General features: G+C 52.2%; 1 protein-coding gene across 2 annotated transcripts in view; it reads left to right on the top strand.

Moving 5' to 3' along the window:
- Positions 1-1,522: 1,522 nt before the first annotated feature.
- The window catches only part of RRBP1 (ribosome binding protein 1), a 46,798-nt gene continuing 20,902 nt past the window's right edge, over positions 1,523-27,418 (top strand). The window contains exons 1-2 of one of the 2 annotated variants that reach the window (XM_065921269.1): positions 1,523-1,835; positions 21,145-23,593. In XM_065921269.1, the coding sequence (XP_065777341.1) occupies positions 21,166-23,593 (2,428 nt within the window). In that variant the 5' untranslated portion in view covers positions 1,523-1,835; positions 21,145-21,165. The remainder of the gene's footprint in view (positions 1,836-21,144; positions 23,594-27,418) is intronic. The other variant, XM_065921268.1, reaches the window with a different exon arrangement.

Here is a 27,418-nt window from a genome sequence, read left to right as displayed (position 1 = left end):
CAACGTGTACAGTACCAGTGACAAAGGGGGAGAGAGTATGTGAAATTGTCCAAGAAACAGATATTGTGAAGAGGATGTGGCAGCCACGCGGGGGCGGGGGGTGGGGTGGGGGGCGTGGGGGTGTGTGGTGTGGGGCAGAACAGCCTGCAGTAGACCCCTTGGCCTCTCAGAAACCTTAATTTCAAAGAAATTGGCTTTGGCTCAAGTTTAAAGAGTTAGCTTTTAAGCGGCACTGATATCATGGTTAAACACCAGGCCTAAAATTATCTTAATTGAAAGATTTATTTGGTATGAAGAGAGTGTGTTGGCTTATATGGGGCTGGGAGTGGGGTGGGGGTGGGGTTGGGATGGGGGTCAGGGAGTAAGTTCTGTTTGCTCAGTTTTCTGGGAAGTGGGCGAGTTTATTTGGCTCTGACCTCTCTCCTCCCCACAGAGCGGCATAAACGCCACAAGTTCAGTTCAGTCGCTCAGTTGTGTCCGACTCTTTGCGACCCCATGGACTGCAGCACGCCAGGCTTCCCTGTCCGGCACCAACTCCCGGGGTTTGCTCAAACTCAAGTCTATCGAGTCGGTGATGCCATCCAACCATCTCATCTTCTGTCGTCTCCTTCTCCTCCTGCCTTCAATCTTTCCCAGCATCAGGGTCTTCTCTAATAAGTCAGTTCTTCACATCAGATGGCCAAAGGATTGGAGTTTCAGCTTCCGCATCAGTCCTTCCAATGAATATTCAGGACTGATTTCCTTTATGATGGACTGGTTGGATCTCCTTGCAGTCATAAAGAGAACTGCAATTGCGGTCCTGCTGCCAGCTGAGGTCTGGACTGTCCCTCGATGTAACCGCCCTGAAAATGGGTGCAAGTGAGGCCCGCCCTCCATTCCTCTGCGCGTCGTCTGGACTTTCCTCCCTTTCCGCCCTCGATCCTCCTTTTACTCGAGAAAATTCTTTCTGGGGCCGATTGCAATGAACACAGGGACGAGCCCTCTCGGGACTGACAACCAGCAGGACTTGTCCTCTCATCCAGCGCCCGGAGGGGGCGCTGCTGCGGGGGGAAGTTAGCTGGTTTTTAGACGAAGCATTTCTCCCTACGGTTCCCGTGTTGCGCAACCATCTGCTCAGGGCGACACCCACCGCCACATCAGCCCCGAGCGGGCCAGGGACGCGGGCGGGGCGCCTCCTGGATTCGAACCTCCGCGGCCCCGCCGGCCCAGAGCCTGGCCCGGGTCGGCGCCCGCGCGCGGGGCCGGCGCCCGGAGTGGGCGGGGCCGGCCGGCGCCCCCTCCCTTGCGTGTGGCCGAGCGTCCCGGCCCCGCCCCGCCCCGCCCCGCCCCGCCCCCGCGTAGGGGCCGAGCGCCGCACCGCGCGGCCCCGCCCCTCGCCCCGGCCCCGCCCCCGCGGCGCCTCGCAGCTCCTCCCCTCTCCCATTGGCCGAGGCGGAGGTCCGCCTCCCCGTCCAATGGGCGCCGCCGCGGCTCGGCCGCCGGCGCTCTGACTGGCCAGCGGCCAGCGGAGTGGCGGGGTGCGAGCCAATGGGGAAAGGCGGCTCGATGAATGGCTGGCCCGGGTGGGGAAGGCAGGAGGCGGTGATCCCTGCGGAGGGGGCCGTTCGCCAGCTCCGAGGCAGAAAGTGCCACGACTCCACACGCGCGCACGCAGCCAGCGAGCGGCCAGAGCGGACGGCGGACGGGGCGGGCAGCGTCGGGATCGAGGCGCCTGCAGCTGCTTGGGGGGCGGCTTCTCGGCGGAGGCTTGGCCGGCTCCTCTCTCTCCCGGTTCCGCGGCGGCGGCGGCTGCGGCTCCTGCCCTCTCGCTCTCCCTCCCGCGTCTCCGGCTGCAGGTAAGAAACTTGGCCGGGCCCTGCAGCGGCGGCGCGCGGGCGGGCCGTCGGGGCGGCGGGGCCGGGCCGGGCCGGGCCGGGCCGCGCCGGGAGTGACACGTCTCCTTGGCGGCCCCTCCCCCGGCGGCGGTGCCGCCCGCCGTCGCCGCGGTCGCGGACCTTGGCGGGGAGGGGTCCCGGTGGGCCCCGGGGTTGAGGGGGAGGCGTGTGCCGGACCCGAACCCCATGCCGGGGGGCGTCGACCGAGCGCGCCCGCGGTGTGGACCCCGCGTCCTCGCCGTCAGCGGGACCGGCCGCGGCCCCGCGGCGCGAAGTGGCCGCCGCTCCCTCCCTCCCTCCGTCTCCGCCTGGCCGTCGGGCCGGCCCGCGCGCTGCGAAGTTGGGCGAAGAAAGTTGGCGGCGGGGCGGGGCGGCGCGCAGCTGGCGGAGGAAGGGGTTAAGCTTCGGGAAGCGGCCGGATGACGTTGCCGGGCTGGAGTCCGGGCTGGGGGGGGTGGTGGCGGAAGGCGGCGGAGGCCGGCGGGGAGAGGGGGCGGGATTGAATGGGGGCCGGTGCTGAGCGCGCCCACTTCGGGCTGCGGCCCCGGCTCTGCGGGACCGATCGGCGCCGACGGGGCGGGGTGGGCCCGGGGCCGCGGTGGGGGTGGGGGGTGGCCTGCCGTGCGGGGACCTGGACCGTCCAGTGCCAGACGCCCGGCGGGCCGCGGTGGCAACTTCCCGGAGGGGCGGCAGGCGACTCTCTGCTCCCCCTGGCGGCGGGGCCGGAAGGCGCCGTTTTCCTGGCTGGCCGCGCGGACCCGGCGCGAGGGCGCGGGGCCGGGTTCGATGAATGGGCCGGCATTGCCAGGCCCAGAGGAAGCCGCATCCCTGGCGCGGCCGCCCAGCGCTGGCACCCGGTCTGGCTCCTGCCCGGGGCACCCAGCCTCGCTCTGGGCTGGGAAGGGCGGGATGGGGGTCTGCGCTTTCCAGTGCAGCGTCTGGGAAGCCTCAGAGAGCCCTCCCCAGATGGCAGATAAAAATCGGTAGCTTGGGTGGTATCATGGTCAAGGGGTTGGCTTCGCAAGCCCGCATCGTGGAGAGTCGGCCAGGCTGTTAAAACTCCGGGGTGCAGGTCCACGTCGGAAAGAGGGGCTGCTGGAGAGAGAAGCCGTGGAGACGCAGCACGCATGGGAGTGGGCCACAGGTGTGAGAGGTTACTGTTGTGTGAGTTTCTAGGGTGTTCAGAGGCCAGGAGGGAGGTGGGGTCTGGGTTTGCCTCCAGCCAGCCCGCTGCAGACGCAACCTTGCCACGTCCCAGAATCTGGGTCCCACCCCCTGCCACGCCACGGACCCTCTGCTCAGGGTTCTCAACCTCTCTGAACTCGGATTTCCTTATCTGTGGCCTGGAGATAGAACCACCCACTCACAATGGGGTCAGGCAGACTCCTGGTAGGTGCTGGGAAATACGGGTACCTTGTGCAAAGGGAAGGCAGTTTGGCAATAACTCCTGGAGGTCGGAGGTCATCAGCCTAGGAAGCACCAAGGAAATGAAACTTTGCAGGCTCTTGGGAACCTCCCAGGTTTTGCCTGGTGTGCTGAAACTGTCTGGGCATTTTCTGGAGTTGGGGACAGCCGGAGAGCTCATCAGACCTTTTTGACTGTTGAATGTCCCCAGAGACTCAGGTCTTTGGTCCAGCCTTTCCAGAAGGGCAGCTGTGTGCTTTACTCACGACCCACGTGGCTGGGGAGCATCTTGCGTCCCCTGATGTTGTCCTCTGTGCTGGGTCTTCTTGACTTCCATTTAACCCGACACCAGGAAGTCCTGGTGACCCTGCAGTGAGCTGCTCTCTGGTGACATCTTCACTCCTTTGTGAACACTCCAGAGGTCAGCCCCGCCACAGCCAGCCAGTTTGTGTTCCTTCCAGGAAGAAGCTTCCAGTTCAGAGGTCCTAAACATGCCACATCCCTCTCTATTTAAGTGAAAGAGGAAAGCTGGAGGCAGATGGTGGAGCCGTGCAGGGTTTCTGGGCCAGTTGAGATTGGGTTGGGGGGAATGAGAAGGGTGTTTCTGGGACTAGAAACGGTGTCCTGTGTGTAGAGCCGGAGGTAACGTGCTGTAACAGAACACTTTCAGAGTTAGGAGTCTGCCTTTGAACGTCTCTACAGAGAGTAAGGGATTAGATTGGTATCTTGGTGCATGAGTATTTTTTGGTGATGGGAGAGTTTTAAGTAAATCCTGAATCATTGAGTCACATTTGAGCAATTATGCTCTTTGCTGAAGGGGGCCCTAGGTCAATAGGCTATAGTGATGATACAGCACCAAATTCCATGTAAGTGGTTGAATGCAAACAATTTGATTGGAATACTGGTTTACTTAGTAGCTGGGAAGGCATGGCAACCCAGTCCAGTATTCTTGCTTGGAAAATCCTGTGGACAGAGGAGCCTGCTGGTCTACAGTCCATGGGGTTGCAAAGAGTCAGACACAACTGAGCAACTAACTGAATGTAACAGAATAAATGTGGATGAAATGAGGCAGACGAGCAACCTGGTACATTTTTTCCAGCTGTCTCCCCAGACAACTGAAGCTCAGCCCAACTTGATTTTTAAGGATTACAGTTTAGAAACGGATTCACAACTTTGATCTCCGTCTCGGGTGTCCATCCAGTGGGTAAGAATATGGAGGCCCAGCAGGTCAGGCAGTCATTAGGCTAGTTCCTGCTGCCCAGCTGCTGGGTGATGTGGGCACAGCCTTCTCAATGTTCACCAACAGGCTTTGTAATTCCACACTCCAAGGGAGCACCTCGATCTGGAAATGAAGAGCTTCAGTGGAAGGAAGGTGGGGAGTCAGTGTGAAGCATGGCAGTGAGTGTGAAGATCGTGCTTTCATCTCACATCTTTCTCCACCATCTCCTGTGTGCCGGGCCTTCATAAACTGCAGATGAGTGAACCTCACTCGTGTCTGCAAAAGCTCCTGCCTAGAACTGTCCAATAGGGTAGCCACACAGAAGTGTTGAAACTTTAATAAAAACGGAAGTTCATGTCTTAGTCACAAAGCCACATTTCAGTGCCCAGTGCCACGTGGTGGTCAGCGCAGATTTCAGTCTGTTCCCTTGCCACAGAGAGTTCTCCTGAACAGCACTGGTCTGGAGATGGCTGGTGTTCCCTGAACATTGCTGCTGGTGCTAAGTCACGTCAGTTGTGTCCGACTTTGTGTGACCCCATAGACGGCAGCACACCAGGCTCCTCTGTCCTTGGGATTCTCCAGGCAAGAATACTGGAGTGGGTTGCCATTTCCTTCTCCAATGCATGAGAGTGAAAAGTTAAAGTGAAGTCACTCAGTCGTGTCCGACTCTTCATGACGCCATGGACTGTAGCCTACCAGGCTCCTCCATCCGTGGGATTTTCCAGGCAGGAGTACTGGAGTGGGTTGCCATTGCCTTCTCCCTCCTGAACATTGATGCCTCTGCTTTTCCTGATCATTTAGAGACACTGTTGCGTTGAACCCTGTGAAGTGCCCGTTCTGTAGGTCAGGGACAGTTGACTAATGGCAGTTCATGCGTGTCCCCCTACTGAGATGTCACCTTAGAAAGTACTTTTGGGCTGACTCGGGTGCACCTTACAAATTGCATGTTCAGGGCAAGAAGCAGGAAGCAGGGTCCTGCTGTGGAGAGATTCCTGCCTAAAAGCAGCACCATCAGAATGGCCCAGTGTAACAGACACGGAAAATAGATTTTGGGCAGAAAGCATATGGGAAAGTAAATATTTAATTCTAAGGCAGAGAGCCTGGGCAAGAGGGCCACTTGGCATTGCCGAAAATTAACCTGGGGACTTCCTTGGAGGCTGTTTCCTTAGGCTCAAAAGTTCAGGTGAGTTTCCTGAGACCGGCAGGCCGACTACCACGGCCAAAGGACAGACACACATGGCTTGTTTCCTTTAAGTGCCATGGGTGATGTGTCTCTCCCACCTGCTCAGCAACTCAGAGCAACTGTAATTTGTAAAGGTTTTGTAATTTCTATGTTGGATTATTTTAGCAAGGCTGCAATAGCGGCCGGTCTCCGAACCCTGCCTGGTCCAGTGTCCTGGTATTTGCCTGCTTGCTGGCATCAGGTGTGCCCTGGCTATTGGCAACACTTGGTTATATTCCATGCAACTTTGAAAGGATCATTGGTTAGTATTTGGAGAGAGTCTTTCTGAGCGAGCGGCCTCATGTCAGTACTGCACGTAGCGCAGCATCAACCCAGTTAACAGAGATCCCAGAGTGACCAGCAACTGCCTTCGTGTTGGTCGGAGAGGCCATGCTGGAAGTGATCAGCTAGCTGTTGTGATCGTGAACATCATCTGCTGGCCTCTAAGTTGGAATAAAAGACCATCTTAGTCTCAGGGCTTTAATGTTGTGCCCTGACCCTGGCTGAGGTGTGAGTGAACCAGATGTGTTTCGGACTGACTTGAGACTGGTTCCTGGCTGGGGCCGCACCCGCATGGAGGGGACTTGGCCAACACATGAGGTTTGTCCAGCCCCATCTTGCTAAACCACTGAGCCACCTTTTAAAATTGGAGAAGCTGATATTAAAAATCTAGATTTTGGAGCTCTCTTGGGGACAATGGGGATTTCCGGGCCCACTGGATCTGTTTCTTGGTGGCAGCCGTGGACTGCAGTCACCTCCCTGAGCAGGGCCTGTGCTCTTTTCCCAGCCCCCACCCCTCACTATACCTTGCTTGGGTCCCTGGGGGCACTATCTGCCCGCACCTCCAAGAGCTCAGAGGAGCCGGAGGGCATCTGCCTGTGACCTAAGTGATCCACCAGGGTCTCCCCTGAGCTGCAGCTTGGGGCGGTGGGGGAAGGGTTCTAATCCCCAGAGTAAGTGATGTGACCTTGGACATGACTTTGTCTTCCCGGGGCTTCAGTTTCATGTAAAATGAAACTAGGCCAGGTGGCTGCATCTTCCAGGCCACACACCTTGGTTTATCCTTCACTCTGTGCTTTCTCATACGTGTATCCTTCATGAAGGCAAACCTACCAGCTGCGTCCACTCACCCCGTACCCCCAGGCTGGCTGGGTGCGAACCCTCATCCCCTGGCGTATGTCACTGGCGCTGGGTGGTCTTCCTGCTCTGTCCTCACCCTCGCCTTCTGGTCTGTTCCCAGGGCAGGTCGTGCCACCCTGCATTAAGACCCTCCAAGGCCCCGCCTTCCCTCTGCTTCACTCCTGGCACCACCCCCTGCTCCGGTCACACCGTTGCCCTCTGTTTCCTGGGTGTGCTCTGCCCACAGGGCCTTTGCATGCGTTGTGGTTCTCCTAGGGGAACTGGTTCCCAGACAGCCACGTGGCCACTCCACCTACTGTCCTCAGGTCTGTGCAGTGACAGCCCCATGAGCCATCCCACTTCTTTGCACGATTACCACCTGATGTGTCGCATGTGTGACTGACTCTATCATTTCTGTCACCGGAGCATAAGCTCTCCCAGTGCAGGGACGTGTCTGCTTGGTTTCCCCAGGCAGTCCTGGCGCCTAGAACTTCAGCCCACGGTAGATGCCCATCATGCTGGACTAATGGAGAGGTGATTTTCTAGTGCGCGAGTTCTGTGAGTGTATTATGATTCCGCCTCTAGCCTGGATTCCTCGAGCATCAAATATAAACACGAAAAATAAAATTCCAAAGCCAAGTGATGGTGGGGTTCCCTCCAGCCTGGCTACTGCTGGGAACTGATAGTCACTCGTGGCCACGCTGCCGCATGTGGGCCGTCCTCTGGTCAGCAGGGCCCAGGGCTCTGGAGTGACCCTTGGCAGAGGGCTCGGGCATCTACTCTCCCCCTAGCACCTTCACCCGCAGGCCAGTTAGATTGGCCTCAGTGCCACCCGTTCTCCGCTGTCTGTCACCCACGTGGGGCCTTGCTGGACCGGGCCCTCCTCAGGTGCCTATGCTCGTTCCGGGAGGCGAATTCGCCATGAGCATCCTTACCTCCCAGCCGAGCTGAGGAGTTAGACTGACTCGTGTGCCAGCTGAGCATATCACTGACGTGCCCTTACCAGGAGCCAAAACATTCTTTTTGGTTTGAACAATGTACTGCCTCCGAAGAGAGGTGGATTTTGTGCTTTGTGAGCAAGAGTGTTCCGTAGTGGCAGGAGGGTAACTGGCATTCCATCCCCGCTCCTTTTAGCCAGACTCTGTGGGGCTGAGGAGCACGAGGGCTTGATGCGGCTAACCTCCTCCTTCCCCGACCGTGTGTCCTCGAGGCAGGCGCGTGGGAGCCGAGAGGGTGGTGCTTGAGCAGGGGGTCTGGCTGGCCGGAGCCCCTCCCAGGCTGAGTCCACAGCCCTGGTCTCTTCCTGCCTTTGCTTTTAGGCAGAGAAAGAGTCGATCCTAGACTCCGACCCCTTCTGATGGGAGGAACTGGCCCACTCATTTCATGCAGAACCGTGAGAGATCAGGTTCTGGCCCTCAGCCCGGGTGGTACATTTTCCTGGCACTTTTCATTCAGTGGTTAAAAGGTTCAACTCAACTGTAGCAAAACCGATTTCCTTTTTAATTAAGACTCACCCTCCATAGGAATTAAAGGTAACTTTGTTTCTGTTGAGTATGTTTTCATTTCCCCCGGAATTCTAGACCAATTGTAGTCATAAGAAAGAAAGATAATCCTGTGGGGAATTTTGTAGTAACCACAGTGATCGGGGGAGGGTCAGTACAGGAGAGTGACCGGGTGACCAACGCTGAACCGGCAGTCTCAATGACACGTTGGGGCGTGGATGGGGTGGCAGTAGCCATGGCCAGGCCCCCCTACTTCTTCCCTCTTAGGTTGGAAGCCCCAAGCTTTGTTCTGAACAGTCTGCTGTCAGAAACCACCAGGGACAGTGCAGGCTGTGGGGAGTTAAGGCAGGACGTGTCCGCCCGCCAGGACCTTGTGTCTGCTTCCCCTCCCACAGGAGCTGCGTGGTCGGCGCACGTGAGCAAGCTGAGTGGTACAGGAGTGGCTGAGCCAGTATAGACCCTGCCAGGCATCAGAGATGCTCCTTCCAGAGCCACGTGCACTTATGCTCCTACCAAGTTGGCATACGTATATTTATATGCAATTAACTCTTTACTAAAGTGAAGTCACTCAGTTGTGTCTGACTCTTTGTGACCCCGTGGACTGTAGCCTACCAGATTCCTCCGTCCATGGGATTTTCCAGGCAAGAATACTAGAGTGGGTCGCCATTTCCTTCTCCAGGAGATCTTCCTGACCCACCTGGGTCTCTCGCATTGTAGGCAGACGCTTTACCATCTGAGCCACCAGAAAGTCCTTACTCAAGTAAAACTCTTTACTAAGGTAAAATACAAATATCGAAAAACGCACCGTTGTGTCTACAGCTTAGCAATGGTCCATGGGGCAGAACCCTGTTTAACCAGCAGACCAAGAAATGTGATCCCCCAGCAGCTCACCTGGTGCCCCTCAGCCGTTGCCCCTCCCGGAGGGTCACTGCCCTCCTGACCTTTAGCTCGTGGGTCCCTCCGCCCACGGGTGAACTTGTGGGGGAGTGGATTCACATGCGTGTTGCTCCTTGGGTCTCCACTTGACATTACGTGAGAACATGAGGTCAGCCTGTGCTCTGGGGCTGTGGTGGGTCATCCCTGTGTTGTATGTTCTCCACGTGTCACTCTGGAGGGGCACTCAGGTAATTTCCAACCTGGGGCTTCTGTTACGATATATAATAAATTACATTATAAAGTGTAGTCTTGCCCCTGACTTTGGTGACCGACAGTGCGGACTTTTCCCCCCAGCACTGGTTCTCTGTTGTACCCCCGCCAGCGTTGTAGAGCCTGGCCTGTAGTCCACAGTGACTGACTGCAGAAAGAAACCAGGTGAGGCCGAGTCACCACTTATCCTAGTGAGAGGTCCCTGCCTCCTGCCACCGTCGCCCTGTCCTAGAGGCAGCAGTCCTTGACTGCAAAGTTCCTTCAGCAAAGATGAGCCTTTGCAAAAGGTTTGTGGAAGGGTCACATTTTACCAGTGGTGGTGTTTTAGTCGCTAAGTGGTGTCTGACTCTTGCAACCCCTGGGACTGTAGCCCACCAGGCTCTGCTGTCCATGGCATTTCTGCCCATGAGCAAATGCTGTCCCAGCAGAAAGGAATCCCCTCACTGTAAATGCAGGAGGAGCTCGCAGAGAAGTTCAACAAAGCCAGAGCTTCATTTTTAAAAAAGATAAGTCATGGTGACACATATCAAGGAAAATTGGTCATGAAAAGGGAAAATAATATTGTCAAATGGGACTTCACTACAGATGTGGTGACATTGAAAAGATGAGTGGTTTTCGTGAAAAACTTATGCTCAATAACAGCCAACCAGTGTCCTACGTGTTTATTAGAACCTGGAGGATCCAGGGGAGGGGGCTGCACGGCACTGTACATACTAGACCTCCTCTTTCATCCCAACGTGGCAATGATTTTGCAACTTTTAGCAACATAAGTCAATTTCTAAGAAAATAGCTTAACAACACTGAGCTAAGAAGACAAGAACCTGATGAAAGGGGTGCCTTCAGGAGCTCTATACTGAGCATCACACTAAATAGCAAGACATCCAGGTATTTCACTTTGAGATGAGAAAGAATGGGTTGCTTGCTGACACTCCTCTCATGCATGGTGTTGGCGGTCCTGCCCTGTGCCAACACTCAAGAAAAGTAAAGCTGAAGATAGAAAGATGGGAAAGAAAGGAACAGGATCTATAGGCAATATGCTTACATGTGTAGAAAAATTTTTTTAATCTACTGTGTTAGGAGAGACAGGCAAGGTTGCCAGGGGAGTGGGGGGGTGGGCGCAGGACTCACCCAACAGAGATCAATTACTTGTCGGTGTCACCAGCAACAAACAGAGAATGAAACTTAAGAAAGGCAATGTTTGCAATAGTGTAAAAACTGAAAAACCAAGGAAAATACCTTTCCCCAGTAAGACTGCATGACGTGCGTTCTTTTCTTCCACCAAGGTACCTGTGCTGTTGCGATGTGGTGTCAGTGGGTGGTTCCCACCTGACCAACAGTTAGCGGAACCTGTCTTCAGAGATGCTCAGGAGCATGGATGTGCTGTGGTTCAACTGAACGCAGTGGGAAACCATTGATCCCGCTCCCTGGGAGCCCCATGTCTGCTGCAGGAAGAACTCTGCATGTCTGAATGGCCTGTGTGTGTCTTGAGGAGTCAGGGTTCCTAATACCTACCTTGTGGGGTATTGTCTTCACTGATGAGGCGAGAAGATTTAGATCTATTTATGTACCTAACTTTTCCAAAGACTATTATTTTGGAGAAACACAAAAACATGTCAGTGGTTTATTTATTTATTTATTTATTTTTCCTTAGGCAAAGAAATTGAATCTGAAATGGCCAATGAATAAGCCAAGGCTTGGAATAGAGTACATTTCTATTTTTGGTATTTTAGCTTTCTTTAAAATGAGTAGTGTTGTTTCTTGAAAATAGGAAGTCAGTTATTTCCATCCTCTTAGAACATGAATTAGATTATTCCTGAATATATCTTTCAGTTACCGATTTTTCTCTTAGTTTTTCTGTGTTAAAAAAAAGAATTAGAGGTTGCCTTTAAAATTTAAGATGAGGTGATCTGAAGGTTTTATGTTAGATGGAGTTAATAAGAGAAGTGAAGTTGCTCAGTCCTGCATGACTGTTTGTGATCCCATTGACTGTAGCCTACCAGGCTCCTCTGTCTATGGAATTTTCCAGGCAAGAGTACTGGAATGGGTTGCCATTTTCTTCTCGAAAAGTGAAAGTCGCTCAGTTGTGTCTGACTCTTTGCGACCCCATGGACTATGCAGGCCATGGAATTCTCCAGATCAGAATACTGGAGTGGGTAGCCTTTCCCTTCTCCAGGGGATCTTCCCAACCCAGGGATGGAACCCAGGTCTCCCACTTTGCAGGCAGATTCTTCACCGGCTGAGCCACAAGGGAAGCCCAAATAAGCATTCTCTAAAAAGCATAGCTGGGCTTGCAGGGTAGTGAAAGAGATTGCCAGAGGCCATAAGCCCCCGGGGAGGTAGGTAAGTGGCAGGGATGCAGATGTAAGCTGGCCCTGTGAAGTCAGTGTCTTCGTCATCCAGAGTCTGGGTCTTGGGTCTTTGGCTTTTCTGTCCAGGTGGGAGCTGGGTGGGGGGAATGGAATCCCCCTCCATACTCCCATGTAAAACCTGCGCTAAAAGGACTGCTAGTTGGGAGGCGTGGAGATGATAAGAGAGCTTATCTGATTTCTCCTGAGGCAGGAGAGGCTGGAAATGTTTAACCAGAGATGATACTGCCTCTAAAAATTTGTCCTCACTGTTGCTTTCTCCTAAGGCCTTGTTGAAGCAGAGATAAAATAGCTCTTTGGAGACAAGCCTGAAATTCAGACCAGACAGGATTGCCACTGATAAAATCCCCCCAGAGTCACTATTAAGAGGTATAAAAGTACTGAAAACCAATAATGAGAAAAAAAATAGCACCAGTGAAAAAACAAGGCGAACTTGGACCAAAAAAAAAAAAAAAAAAAGAACCTCAAAGGACTGATTGATTGCAGAGCTGGTTAGATTCAGCTGAAGAGACAATCGGTGAGGTGGAACACAGGTCTGAGGATCTCTCCTGAGTGGTGGCAGAGGTTGAGGTGCAGTCAGGAGTTACTGCAGAAAAGCAGGAGCATTGCTTCCCAGAACCGGTGAAACACGTGAGAAAGCACGGTGAGCCTGTATTAGATGATAAAAATAGCTAAACACCTAAAGGTTTTGTTGAATCCTCAGAACCCAAAAGATGGATCTTAAAAGTAATGAGATCTTTTTTTTTAAAGGTCTTATAAATGATAAATTGACAACATGCCTTTTGATACTAAGCATGCCCACCCCTCCCCCCACCAAAAAAAAAAAGTCAGAGAAATAAAACAGTATCTTCAAAGTGGTGAGAGTAAGTAACTCTCAGCATGGAATTCAGTACTTAGCTAACCATTCATGCTGAATGACAGTGAAGGAAAGAAAACCTTTTCAGGGCTGCAAGGACTGAGAATGTTGCTAAGAGGAGATTCTTGCTGAAACAGGTGGTCAAGTATGTGCTTTGGGGAGACTCAGAGATGCAAGAGGCCTGCAATGCAGGAAGCAGTGACTGGCAGACAGACGGGGGACCATTTGGGAAATATAAGCATGAGTGTCTGGAACTGCAGAGCACCTGCAGGTGGTCCAGGTGTGTGTGAGGGAGAAGCAGGTGTGGGGGAGAGGACCCCCCTCCACCCCTGCTCATGGAGGCCCCAGACCCAAGGCTTCTGTGGCTCTTCCTTTGTTGGGAAGTGTCAGCTGTCAGGTGTGTGTGTCAAGAGAATGTAAGGGGAAAAGGCATTTTAACCACAATTTTTTTTTTATTAATCACAATTTTTTAAAAGAGCACTTGCACATAGACACACACGAAAACAGAAGAGTGTAACTTTCAAACACAGAGGACAAGGTATCTAGTGGAATGCAAAATAAGAAAGTAAGCAAGGAATAAGCAAAGAAAAAGTACTGTAAACAAGAATAACAAGATGAAGGTGTAAATGAGTCCAAATATATAGGGAATCACAGTAGATGTTGATGAACTGAACCTACCAGTTACAAAGACAAATCGCCATGCTAGTCTTAAAATAAAATCCAGCTATTTTTAAGAGTTCCACTTAAAACATGACCCCAGAAAGGTTGCAAGTGAAGAACAGAAAATGATTCTAGGCCAATATTAACCCCCCCCCCCCCCAGAAATTGATGTAACTTTTAAAATAATTAGACAGTGAAGTGGAAAAAAAAATCATTAGGGATAAAGAGGATCACTTTATAATAGAGGATAAAATAGTAGGCACTTTATGAGGAAGATGTCGCAGTTCTGATTTTATATTCTAGTAAGATGCCCTCCCAATAGAGCACAGATTGACAGATTCCCAGGAGAAACCGACAAACCCATGCTCATGGCGGGAGAGTCTTAAAGCTCTCAATAGCTGTTAGATTAAATAGACAGAAAATGAACTGGTTCTACAGGTGGTTATACGCTGGAACATGCGGCCTTCAGTCCACAGAGTACGTTGTGGTTGTTCAGTTGTTCTCAGTCGTGTCCGACTCTTTGCAACCCCACGGACTGCAGCACGCCAGACCTCCCTGTCCCTCACCATCTCCTGGAGTTTGCCCAAGTTCACATCCATTGAGTCGGTGATGCCATCCAGCCATCTCATCCTCTGCCACCTTCTTCTCCTTCTGCCTGCAATCTTTCCCGTAGTACATGTTCGTAAAAGTTGACCACAATCTAGCAAAACACCCCAACATCATAATCCAAGCCAGTGCTTTGTCAGACTGCAGGCCCAGCGTGTCATGACCCTCACAGTTGATTTAATTTGTTGTGAAGAACTTGATGCTTAGGAGATACCAGTGCATGACACATGCAAATACTGAGTTATTATTTCATGAAAGTCTTATTATTTACATGATCATATACATACTGTGCATATAAGAGGGTGCATGTATGTGTCCTGGGTCAAGTTATCTTCTTGGATCATGGTTACAAGTGTAAAAGCTTTGACCTGTATCACACAGAATGGATCCTCTGATGGACAGTGCAGTTGAATTAGGATTGTTGATGGTAATTCAAAGCCCTCACATGTTAGGAATGTTAAGGACGCTGCCACTTTGTGAGTCAGAGGTCTTTTGGGAACTGGAAGATACTTCAAACTGAGCAGTGATGAAAACAGTGCATTGTAGCTTGGAGGATAAAGCTACAGTAGTACTTTACAGGAAAATTTATTACCTTAAACATTTGCTACAAGAAAAAGGAAAAAAAGGCCTGAAAGTTAATAAATGTTCATGTAAAGCAGTTAGAAAGAACAGAAGGAACCAATGGAAATTAGAAGGATTGATGAAAATTTATTATGTAGATTGAATCACAAACCCATAAACGGTTCCTGGAGTCATCATTGAAATTGAAATAGCAATTGAAGTCAGCTCTCTACCAAAGGGAACCTTTATACACAGTTGGTGGGAGTGTCGATTGGTACAGCCGCTGTGGAAAAGAACAGTATGGAGGTTCCTCAAAAAACTAAAAATAGAACAACCATATGACCCAGAAGTTCTGCTCCTGGGTATGTATCTGAAGGAAAACAAAAGCACTAGTTCAAAAAGATACATGCTCCCCAGTGTTCATAGCAACACTGTTTACAATAGTCAAGACGTGGAAACAACATAAATGTCCATAGACAGATGAAGGGATAAAGATGTCAGATGTATATATAATATATATATAGTGAAATACTAATGGAATACTACTCAGCCATTAAAAAAGAATGAAATTTTGCCATTGGCAACAACATGGGTGGATCTCGAGGGTGTTAGCCGTAGAGGGTATTGTGTGAAGTGAGATAAGTCAGACAGAGAAAGAAAAATACTGTATGATATCACTTATATGTGGAATCTAAAAAAATGCAGCAAACTAGTGAATATAACAAAAAAGAAGCAGATTCACAGATAATAGGAAATAAATTAGTGTTTACCAGTGGGGGGTGGGAGGGGGAGGGGCTGGACAGGGCAAAGGGATTAAGCGGTATAAAATAAGCTACAAAAATAAAATGAAATAAAACAAGCCCTAAGAGTATGTTGTACAACATGGGGAGCATAACCAATATTTTAAACTATGGACGGAGCAGTTTTATACTTAAAAAACCTTTAAAAATTGTGAATCACTATGTTGTACATCTGTAACTTATATAATCTTATATAGCATCTATACTTCAATTTTTTTAAAAAGTGGCTCTATACCCACTCCTCCCCCTCCAGGAACAGATCACAAAAAACCAGACGGACGGTTTTACAGGCCATTTCTTCTGAATCTGCAAAGAACAGAGGGAAAAGGGTGATCCTCAGCTTATGGGACTGAGGCGACCTTGCTGCCAAGACTGTGGAAGCACAGTCTGAGGACAATTCTGCTTCCCCTCACACGAGAGCTCATAGCCCCGAATCCCCTAGAAAAATGTCAACAGACCAAATCTAGTGAGGGATTAAGAAGGAAAAGACCCACCATCAAGCAGTGTCTACACACTCAGAACCGTCTGTGAGTTAACACTAGAATGTATGTTATTCTAGTTCAGCCCATTTCAGATTAGCGAAAATGTCAAGTGATAAAGAAAAAGCACTTGCTCAAACTTAATGCCCAGTTATTAGAAAGGAAAGGTAACTAGGAATATAAGACAGCTTACCTGATACATAAAAAGTTTTCTACCAACACAGCATCTAATAGTGAGACATCAGAAGTGGAAACTCAGCGAGCGACAGGACCAGCGAGCCTGCTCAGAGTTCTTGCCCAGCTCAGGGACACGATGATATATGGCTTAGGAAGCAAGGAACGGCTGTCTTTTCTCATAGGTGATTTTTTTTTTTTTTCCTTGAAGAGAATCCACAAACTCCTGTATTTGAGGAAAGTTTAGTGTAATATCTGGGTAAACAACACACATGCAAATATGAATAACTTTGCTGGATGCCTGTGGCTAGAAATAGAAAAAGGTATCTTTTTCTTGTACACTTAAAAATAGCAATAACCTTAACGACAAAAAAGACTTTTCTATGGAGATCATAAAAGCTCTTTGCAAATATAATATAAAAGGACAATTAAATAAGCGGAGCGCTCCACACTGCAGTGACAGTTCCCATGGTGTACAGTCAGCTGTCCCCACCTTCACCTGTAAATTTAGTCTGTTTCAAAAATCCCAGTGGCATTGGCGTTTGGAGCAAATGCGTGGGCCTAAATGTGGTATTGATGCTGGGCACGGATAAATATGCAGGTGGGACAGAGTGTAAGTCCATCAAACCTGGTGGCACAGAGGCTACTGTGCAAGTCGGGGAGGAGAGTGGACCGGTTCAGAAGGGGTGCCAGGTAATTTAAGCCGTGAGAGAGGCTGACACTGTTTCCTGTCATATGCCAGAGTAAATCCCAGGTGATTAAACCAAACTACGAAAAGCTTTCTGAAGTGTGTAGAAGAAAATAAACAGTAAAGGACTTCCCTGCCAGTGGCTGGGACCTGGGTGGCTGAGGCAGGGGTATAAGGGAGGTTTTCACTCTGTATCAGCCGTTTTGTGCCTTTCAAGTTTTGACCCCTAGAAGTGCATTGCCTCCTTACACGACTGAGTGATTATTTAGATTGAAAGGAGAGCAAAAGTTTTTTCCTTAAAAGAAAAAGGAAACATTATCTTTGACTCTGTGGCATGTGTGCTAAGTTACTTCAGTCATGTCCAACTCTTTGCGACCCCAGGGACTGCAGCCCACCAGACCCCCCTGTCCATGGGATTCTCCAGGCAGGAATACTGGAGTGGGTTGCCATGCCCTCCTCCAGGGGATCTTCCCGACCCAGGAATCGAACCTGAGTCTGTCACATCTCCTGCATTGGCAGGTGGGTTCTTTACTACTAGTGCCACGTGGGCAGCCCCAGACTCTGGGAGAATAGCTGTGACACAAGAAAACACTGTGAAAACAAACAAGATGGTTGAAAATGAAACCAGAGACTTGTTCAGTTGCTAAGTTCTGTCCAACTCTTTGCACAACCCCATGGACTGCAGCACACCAGGCTTCCCTGTCCTTCACCATCTCCTGGAGCTTGCTCAAACTCATGTCCATTGAGTCAGTTATGCCATCCAACCATCACATCCTCTGTCACTGCCTTCTCTTCTTGCTCTCAGTCTTTCCTAGTATCAGGGTGTTTCCCAAGAAGTCAGCTCCACAGACTTAGATAGGTTGAAAACAACAAATGGTTAATATCCAAGCTATGTAAAAAACACCTATAAATCAAAGAAAAAGGCAGTCCTTTAGAAGACAGGCCAAGCATGTGAACAGGCCACGTCATAGAAGTGCGAAGTGCTCATCTCCATAGGAGGCCCAGCATCACCGGCATCTGGTGGGCATGTCTGCAGGGTGAGTGGAGGATGGGGCTCGTGCTGCCCCAGGGGGCAGTTGGCAGCATCTGGTGGCACAGTGCCCACCCTGGGCCAGTGGTGTGTTCCGGAGGATAAAACGTTGCCCAGTGGCTCTCGCAGGGCTGGTCTTGTGCAACCCTTGCCAGGGTGGTCCTGGGCTTGTCCGGTGGGCACCCATGGGTGAGCATGGTGGCACACTGGGTGTTGGTCCTCTGTGGAAGGAAAGAGGAGACACTGAACGTTTATCTAAAGTAAATGGGGGAAATGTTTGGATTTGCTAAACCTGGGTGGTGGATAAATGGACATTCAGAATATTTTTCTTAATCTTCTGTATATTCGAAGTACTTGATGATGCAGTCATATCTGCTAACATCTCTATTCTGTTGTCATTCTCTTTTAGTTTTGTGCCTTCCTGGTAAGTCACCTTACACCCAGGAAATGGGGCTGGGTCTCTTTGACACCCACCTCCCCATCCCCAGCTGTAGCTTCTTGGAGTGCCCACACATGGTCCCCCACAGCACAGCTGGGTGGTGACATGACCCAGCCCCAGGAGTGCTGTTGAGAGTCCTTTTGCAAAACCAGCCCGAATCCCTGTTGCCAGTTTGGACTGACCTGGCCAAGCTGCACTAGCCTGGTCAGGCCGAGTGAATCAGCAACAGTAGTCCATGCCTGGGGTGTCCACACAACCTCTGTTCCCCAGTCCTTACTCCCAGGAGCAGAAGAAAGCCATGCCCTCTGCACCTCCAAGGTGGGCCTGGGGTTTCAGCCACGGAGCCTGGGAGCGGTCCCTGAGCCTTGGGGCGGCCGTCTGCTCACTGTGCTGGGTGGCCTTCTTCTTCACACTCTGAGCAGATCGGCTGTTGTAAATAAATGTGTACATTTCGTAGAAGTTTCCGGGATCGACAGTGCAGATTCTCTGTGGTCAGCCTACTCAGGATGCAACGGCACACAGCACAGTCCTGTGGAAAACCTTGTGGGAGGTTCCTGCCAGGGTCCTTTGACTGTGTGTGGAGCACCTGGCAGGCTAACCTTGAAGACTGACCTTGAGTGTATTTGGAGGCATCGGAAGTGATGGCCTCAGATGTCCGTCTGCGCGTGCAGAGGGAAACGCTCTCATAGCTGGCTTCTCTCCACTCTTCCCCCAGCAGAGAATATCTTGTATCCTGTGTTTGCCTAATTTGAGAGCCAAGACCAGCTTTTCATCTGTGCGTTTTCTGCCCAGACCACTCAGCTGCAGAGTCCATGGTGCTCGAAAAGGGATGAAGTCGGGGGGGGGGGGGGGGGGGAGGTGGGAGGAGCTGAGATGGGGCAGGGCAATGCCTGTCCTGGGGGCTGGTGACCCAGGGCCTCCATGGGACCCGCCCTCCAGGGCACATTGGGGACCCGGGGCTTGCAGACCTGCAGCTGGGTAACCCGGGCCCCTGGCCTGGTGGTGCCTCTGGAGAAGGGCATTGCAGAGGGTTTTTGTATCCACTCTTTCTCAGGCTCTTTTCCTGGATATTGAGTAGAGTTCCCTGTGCTTCACAGTAGGTCAGAGGATTTTTGTCACCTGAATAGGATGGATGTCGTGATTATGCTGTCACCTCGTACCTGAAACGTGTCCATGTCGGCAGAGCGCTGAGGGGTCCTTGTGAGGACCCAGCATTTCAGTTGTGGACACCCACTGAGCGGCAGGAGTTAGAAGGGGATGGTGGAACGTTCCAGCTTCTTGTCCCTGCCCTCCAGCCTCCTGGACCCCTCCCTCTAGGCTTTTTGCACTCAGCTGCGAGTGTGGTCCCGAAGGCTCCTGACCTCTGTGTGTGTGGGACCCACGACCAGGGGTCAGAACTCGCTGCCCCAAGACCTGGAGGCTCCATGAGCTCCCTCGGGCTTGCGGACCAGGATGTGGAGTTTGACCCAGAGCTGCAGCCCGCAGCAACAGTCTGGGAGACATAAGCGTCCAGCTGCCCCTGAGGAAGGGGCTGCCCTGGAGAGCGGGGCACAGTCCGCCCTCCCTCTGCAGGGGTTTCGTAGAAAGACAGCAAAGTCGTGTTTTTCCTGCGACGAGACTGATTTTCCTTAGAGTAGGATGCTGAGTTCAGTCCCTCCTCTCAAACCCCCTAATGTCAAAATTTGGATTCCATGGCTGTTTAGAAGCCCCCACTCATGCAGGAAGAGAAATCTCAACTTTTAAGCCACTGAAAAGCCTGGGCCTGGCCTTTCCCAGCTCCAGGGGCTTGGAGGACCACTTAGCTCTCCTCCTTTCCCCCTGCCCTCCCCCATCCTCTCACACATGCGTTCCCATAGCTACTCCACTGCTGGTCCTCCTGGGGGAGCTGAGCTCTGTTCTCACTCCCCAGGTCAGGGGACTGGAACTATGATAGCCGCAGCAAAATTAGTTGGTAAACATTGAGTGTATCCAAGAAATGGGCCCTTGGGAGTTCCTCACTGAAGTCAGGGGTAGCCCGGCTGACAGCTGTTGGGTGTGGACCTGGCCACCTCCAACACTGTGGACTTCGGTCCCTGGCCAGCGAGAAGGGTGGTTCATCCTCATGGTTGGGAGTGTGTCATCAGACAAAGGGTCCTCTCCCCAGGGTGAGGAGTGGACCTGGTGACGCCGTCCCCCTCCCTCTTTGCAGCCTCTGCATGTGGAATTCAGACCTGAGGTCTTACTTGGTCAGCCTCCCAGGACTGATATTTCCTGTTTCCTAATGCGTGGATTCACAGGCTCCATTTTTCCTCACCACATGTTGATCACCTTTGGGATTGTAATGCATAGGTTCTCATCTCTGCCCCTGGGCGGGTACCTGTGTTTATCAGCCCTGGGGAAGAGGGGGCAGCAGAGAAGGAGTGCTCGTGAGAACCACTGGCCGGGACACTGTGAGTGCGAGCCAGCAACTGTATTTGATTTGACACACACGGTATTCTTAATATCAGTCAACTTGAGTTGGGGTGGGAGTGGTGGTGGAAATCTGTCCTGATATGAGAAAGCAAAAGATACATCACCTAGTGCTCACGTTTCTACAGTCACCTGTGACTGGGTGACTCCTGCTCCTGATGCAGTTGGCACTTTGACACAGCCCTTACCACTCCCAGTTGTCTCACACTGGCCCATGCTTATGGTCACATGCATCTTTGACCTTGTGGTGGGGAACATCTTGACCTGGGGTCAGGGCTTCTGAGTTGTCTGGGCGCCACATGCCCTCGTCATGGAGCTGCCTGCTGCCATCTCTCCGTGGCTTCGTGTGTCCCAGCTTGTGTAAAAGTTGCTCACTTTGGAGGGGGCAGGGAGAACAGGTGACAGCAGAGATTGCCTGGTTTGTTTCTTCTTTGATTTTATCAGTTTGAAGGATTAGTGGAACCATATATGTTAGGTGTTGCAAGTGGGGACGGTGACTATCAAATGCCTCGGTTTCTACAGAAAGTAATTGCCGTGTATGTATTTGGCAGGTGAAAGGAAAACCAGCCAAGATGGATATTTACGACACTCAGACCTTGGGGGTTGTGGTCTTTGGTGGATTCATGGTTGTTTCCGCCATCGGCATCTTCCTGGTGTCAACCTTCTCCATGAAGGAGACGTCATATGAAGAAGCTCTGGCCAACCAGCGCAAGGAAATGGCGAAGACCAACCACCAGAAAGTGGAGAAGAAGAAGAAGGAGAAGACAGTGGAGAAGAAAGGAAAGACCAAGAAAAAGGAGGAGAAGCCCAACGGGAAGATACCCGATCATGAGCCCACCGCTGGCGTGACCATCCTCCCCAGGGACCCCGTGTGGGCACATGCAGCGGCGGTGGCCCCAACCCCAGTCCAGCCCCCTGTGGTCACTGCCCCTGTAGCCTCAGTACCAGCCGTGCCCCAAGAGAAGCTGGCTTCTTCCCCAAAGGACAAAAAGAAGAAGGAGAAAAAAGTGGCAAAGGTGGAACCAGCAGTCAGCTCTGTAGTGAATTCCATCCAGGTTCTTGCCTCAAAGGCTGCCATCTTGGAAGCTGCTCCCAAGGAGGTGCCTATGGTGGTGGTGTCCCCAGTGGGCGCCAAAGGCAATGCCCCTGCTACCAGCTCTACACAGGGCAAGAAGGCAGAGGGGGCCCAGAACCAAGGCAAGAGGGCAGAGGGGGCCCAGAACCAAGGCAAGAAGGCAGAGGGGGCCCAGAACCAAGGCAAGAAATCAGAGGGGGCCCAGAACCAGGGCAAGAAATCAGAGGGGGCCCAGAACCAGGGCAAGAAGGCAGAGGGGGCCCAGAACCAGGGCAAGAAATCAGAGGGGGCCCAGAACCAAGGCAAGAAATCAGAGGGGGCCCAGAACCAAGGCAAGAAGGCAGAGGGGGCCCAGAACCAGGGCAAGAAGGTAGAGGGGGCCCAGAACCAAGGCAAGAAATCAGAGGGGGCCCAGAACCAGGGCAAGAAGGCAGAGGGGGCCCAGAACCAAGGCAAGAAGGCAGAGGGGGCCCAGAACCAGGGCAAGAAATCAGAGGGGGCCCAGAACCAGGGCAAGAAGTCAGAGGGGGCCCAGAACCAAGGCAAGAAATCAGAGGGGGCCCAGAACCAAGGCAAGAAGGCAGAGGGGGCCCAGAACCAAGGCAAGAAATCAGAGGGGGCCCAGAACCAGGGCAAGAAATCAGAGGGGGCCCAGAACCAAGGCAAGAAATCAGAGGGGGCCCAGAACCAAGGCAAGAAATCAGAGGGGGCCCAGAACCAAGGCAAGACAGTAGAGGGGGCCCAGAACCAAGGCAAGAAGGCAGAGGGGGCCCAGAACCAAGGCAAGAAAGCAGAGGGGTCCCAGAACCAAGGCAAGAAATCAGAGGGGGCCCAGAACCAAGGCAAGAAATCAGAGAGGGCCCAGAACCAAGGCAAGAAATCAGAGGGGGCCCAGAACCAAGGCAATAAGGCAGAGGGGGCCCAGAACCAAGGCAAGAAGGCAGAGGGGGCCCAGAACCAAGGCAAGAAATCAGAGGGGACCCCCAACCAGGGCAAGAAGGCAGAGGGGGCCCAGAACCAGGGCAAGAAGGTAGAAGGGGCCCAGAACCAGGGGAAGAAAGCAGAGGGGGCCCAGAACCAGGGAAAGAAGTCAGAGGGGGCCCAAAACCAGGGCAAGAAGGCAGAGGGAACCCCCAACCAGGGCAAGAAGGCAGAGGGGGCCCAGAACCAAGGGAAGAAATCAGAGGGGGCCCAGAACCAGGGAAAGAAGGCAGAGGGGGCCCAGAACCAAGGGAAGAAATCAGAGGGGGCCCAGAACCAAGGGAAGAAATCAGAGGGGGCTCAGAACCAAGGGAAGAAATCAGAGGGGGCCCAGAACCAAGGGAAGAAATCAGAGGGGGCCCAGAACCAGGGCAAAAAGGCAGAGGGGAACCAGAATCAGGGCAGAAAAGAACAGAGTACCCTGGACCAGGGCAAAATGGTAGAAGTGGTTCAAAACCAGAGTAAAAAAGCAGACGGGACACCCAACCAGGGCAGGAAGGCAGAGGGGGCCCAGAATCAGGGCAGGAAGGTAGAGGGGGCCCAGAATCAGGGCAAGAAGGCAGAGGGGCCCCAGAATCAGGGCAAGAAGGCAGAGGGGACCCCCAACCAGGGCAGAAAAGCGGAGGCAGGCCAGAATCAGGGCAAAAAGGCAGATTCAGTTGCTAATCAGGGCACAAAGGTGGAAGGTGTTGCAAACCAGGGGAGAAAAGCAGATGGGACCCCCAATCAAGGGAAAAAGGCAGAGGGAACCTCAAACCAAGGCAAAAAGTCAGAAGGGTCCCCCAACCAGGGCAAGAAGGTGGATGCATCTGCCAATCAGGGTAAAAAGGCAGAGTCAACTCCTACCCAGGGCAAAAATGCAGACATGGTCCAGAGCCAGGAAGCACCAAAGCAAGAGGCTCCTACAAAGAAGAAGTCTGGGTCAAAGAAGAAGGGTGAGCCTGGTAAGTAGCTTTAGTTTCTTTATGAATGTGGAGAGACAAGCTGTCTCTAAGTGGCTTGTAGATTCCCTTTGGGGAAGCCATCTGTATCAGTCAGCTATCGCCACAACAAGGCTGCATAACAAACATCCTAGAACTGAGGATCCTGCAGCGTCAGTCATTCATTCTTGCTCATGTTGCTGTTGATTTGGGTGGAGGTTGACTGGTCTGTGTTACCTCTAACTAGTTTGGCTCCTGCCACAGGTTGACTCTTGGGTCAACTTCCATGTGTTCATTCTGGGGCCCAAGCCCCAGTGACTCACGAGGGCAGAGGACCTTCTCATGGTTGTGGCAGAGCTGTAAAAAGGCACTTCTCCAACCAGGGTCCTCTTGCCCAGAGCAAGTTGTGAGGCTGAGCGTGAGTCAACAAGAGGAAGTCCAATGGGGAAAGGTGTGAGTTCAGAAGAAGTGACGACTCCCTCCACCACACAGTCGAGAACAGTTCTGTCTCTTGCAGTCTCTTTTGAAGTCGGGCCACATTCTGTCAACCTGTTCTGCATTCTTGCCTCCCCCGGTGCTTTAGCATAGCTTTGTTGTTTTCTCAATGTTTACTGAGTGAATAACAGCAGGATGCTGTTCCTAAGAAGCAGTGGTGTCCACACCCCCTGCCTCCCAGGTTTCCCTCTTTGCTGCCTCCCACCCCAGTTGTGGAAGGGAGCATTATAGAACATTAAAATAGATATTATGTATCAGATACCCATGTTGTTAGATAATGCATAGAACATGGATTTCCCATTATCTTTTCAGCGCAGATCACTGTAGAAACTCGTGAGTTCTTGTTTCACGTCCACCACTCACTTGATAGAATAGTCCAATGTTTCCTTTCTCCCTCCATCCCTTTCTCTTTTTTTCTCTTGCTAGATTTCTTTCTTTCTTAGATTAGCCATTAGTTGACTCGGAAGATTAATTGCATTTGTCTTGGTGAAGCATCTTAGGGGCCTGAAATGTTGGGACCTCTGCCAAGTAGGCAGGCCCTCTGTTCGTAGCTGGCTCCCCTCTCTTGTCTTTTTCTGAAGCTGTATCCGCTTTTCTCCTGGGGGGACATTCTCTCAGACCACACTATGCTCTGTGTGAGGTTCAGGGACCAGTCTACGTTTGCCCCACTGGTCACGACAACCTCTCAGGCCCTTTAAAAACCCAGATACTCAGCCTCAGCCCTGGCCCCACGGGTGGAGGGAGCATACCTCCCTGTCTTCAAGGCAGTGCTCTATCTGACCCAGGGCTAAAGGCCCTGGAGGCAGACAGCAGGGGTGTAGGTGAGAGCAGGTCTGTTCTCTGGCTACTCCCGCTTCGGAGCTTCCTGGGATCATCATGACCCTGTAAGGCCTTAGACATTTGAAATAGGGTATGAAACAGAAACTTCACACTAGAAAGGAAGGCAAAATTGGCAGGTAACAAAAAGCGTTGTTGGGAGGAAGACCTAACTTCTGACCTGTGTGAACCCACAAAGCCGCTCACCTGAGGTATAGGATAAGAGGAAATTTGAACAGGAAAATATACCACAGTTCAGGACAAGAAAGATTATACATGATAGAATGATTGTCACTCCCTGGTTAACTTAGTAGTTTATTATTCTTCCTGCCAAAATTTCAATGGGCTTGAAAGTTGCCTCTTGAGGGAAAAATAAGTAAGAATACTGAATAGATTTTTAAGTGACTGTTGGAAGGCCAGTTCTGTCTAATATGTGAACACTTTCCCAAACTGTTGTAATGACAGCAGGGTGCTGGCCCAAGGCCAGCAGGTCAGGAAGGAAGATGGTCCTGAGTAGACTGTGTCCTCGTCCATGGCCTGAGCATAACAATATGTTTAAATGCTCTGAAGCGGTGAGCCCTTCTGTTGCTGCTGAAATTAACTGCTGCAGTGCTGTCCGCGTCCCACCGGGTGAGGGTCTCCATGGCGTCAGGTCCTAGATGTGTGGCTGCTTTGTCAGAAGGCAGTGCGTTTTTAACTTAGGGAGACAGCCCTGTCCACCTTGCGCGGCGCACAGTCCCCTCGGTGATGAACCCACGTGGGCATCTCACGTGACTGTGTGGAGATGGCGGTGACATTGGAGGCCGTTAGCAACCCAGGTGTGGACTAGGAAAACACTTGGTTATGAAGCAGAAGCTTGGGTTCTTTTCCCAGTGTCTGGAGAAGAGGGAATTCACAGAATCCTTGCGAAGTGGAAATCTCTGGAATTGAAGCTCCCGAGCGTTGGCGGCACCGTCCAGGCTTCCTCTGGTTTGCTGTCTTGAGAGTCACCACAGCCAGCGTCTGCGTTGGTCAGGAAAGCAGCTTCTTGCCCAGGAAGCGTGTGGCTGTGGGGGTGGTTTGGGGCTCTCTTGACAGGGCCGTCTCTCCAGCTCCTGGACTTGAGTCCTCGTGAACGTGGTGCAGGCCAAGCCCCCTGAACTGGACACGCAGGCTTGGGCTGGACGGGAGGCATCTTCCGAGTTGGGCCCGAGCCCTGGGACTTATGCTGCCGAGGGGCTTGGTTTGTGGTGTCTCTGAGGCAGGGAGGGGGGCAGGAGGGCGACTGGGGGGGGCCCTCCTCTTAGACTCTGTGCCCTGGCTTTATGCCAAATGCCATCCGTCCTGCAGACTTGGGCCTAAACCCTGGGCCAGAGACCATCCCAGCTGGGCCCCGCCAGCCTCTGGGACATGGAGGTGCCCTCAGGCCCCACGACAGCCGAGTCAGACGTGCACAGGTGTACGTGGGAGAAAGGGTGTCCTTGGGGGGAGGTCTGTGGGTGACTTTTATTTTCTTCCCTTCACCCTTCTGCACTTCCTAGTTTTTCTATAACATGTATTCTTGTTAGTGGAAGAGAAAAACTCCACATTTGTCTGTGAGTTGAGGAAACAGGCCCTCATTGAACCACAGTGGAGTTTGCACCCCTTTGGGCTCCAGGAGGCAGCCCAGCCCTGACCCCAGGACCCCGAGTGGCCTCTGAGCAGCGAGAGGGCCTCCTGCTACTTTGGGGACACAGGATAAGGAAGGAAGGTGGCCAGTCATTCTCAGTGTGTCCCCACCTCTGGGCACCCAGCTGATGGTGGGCACTGAGGTCGGATGAGAGAGAAAGGTTTCTGCATCCTGGGGCCGTCAGCTCCGTGTTGGGAGAGGCCTCCTCCCGCTGCTAGACCCCGGGAAACACAGGAGTGGAGTCGTGTTCTGTGACCCAGCATGGCCAGGAGAGCATCACTCCGGGTGTGTGTAGTCTGCAGGACCTCGTCTCAGGCTGTGTGACTGGACGGAACTGCACCCCAGCCCGGGGTGAGGGCAGGCGTCCTTCTCTGCGTTTATCCCCCAGTGTTCTCTAAGGTGGGCTTGTATCTCTGCCATTCTCTGACAGCAGAAACTAGAGTTCAGCTCTGTTTTGAGATTTCCCAGGAGGGGTGAGGGGTGGCACCCTGGGCCTGGGTCGCCATCTGGGCCCGCCCCTCTCCCCAGGAGACAGCGGGGCTGGTAAGACCACACTTGATCCTCTCTTTCAAACTAAACTCAGTTTCTCAGGGTCGGAAGCTCTGAAGAAAACTACCAGGCTCATAAGCCTTTATTTAATTCACTTTCTATGTAAGTTCTTCAAACCCAGCTTTTCCTTTTCTTCTTTTTTAAAAGAATAAAACATCCCCCGGGGGAGGGAGTCTCGCGTCAGTGCAGCACTGTCACGTTTTAGAGAAGCTGCTGGAAGATGATCTTCCAGAACTTTCCGGTCACTTCTGGTCAGCCCTCTCACACGTGGCAGCACTGGGTCTCCCATCGCTGCCAGGACAGGGGCCCAAGGCTTTCCGTCCCCCGTTCTTTCTACCGGC

The sequence above is a fragment of the Muntiacus reevesi genome, chromosome 2 (assembly GCF_963930625.1).
Source record: "Muntiacus reevesi chromosome 2, mMunRee1.1, whole genome shotgun sequence".
NCBI classification, from domain to species: domain Eukaryota; kingdom Metazoa; phylum Chordata; class Mammalia; order Artiodactyla; family Cervidae; genus Muntiacus; species Muntiacus reevesi.
This window is presented reverse-complemented; position numbering and strand designations above follow the sequence as displayed.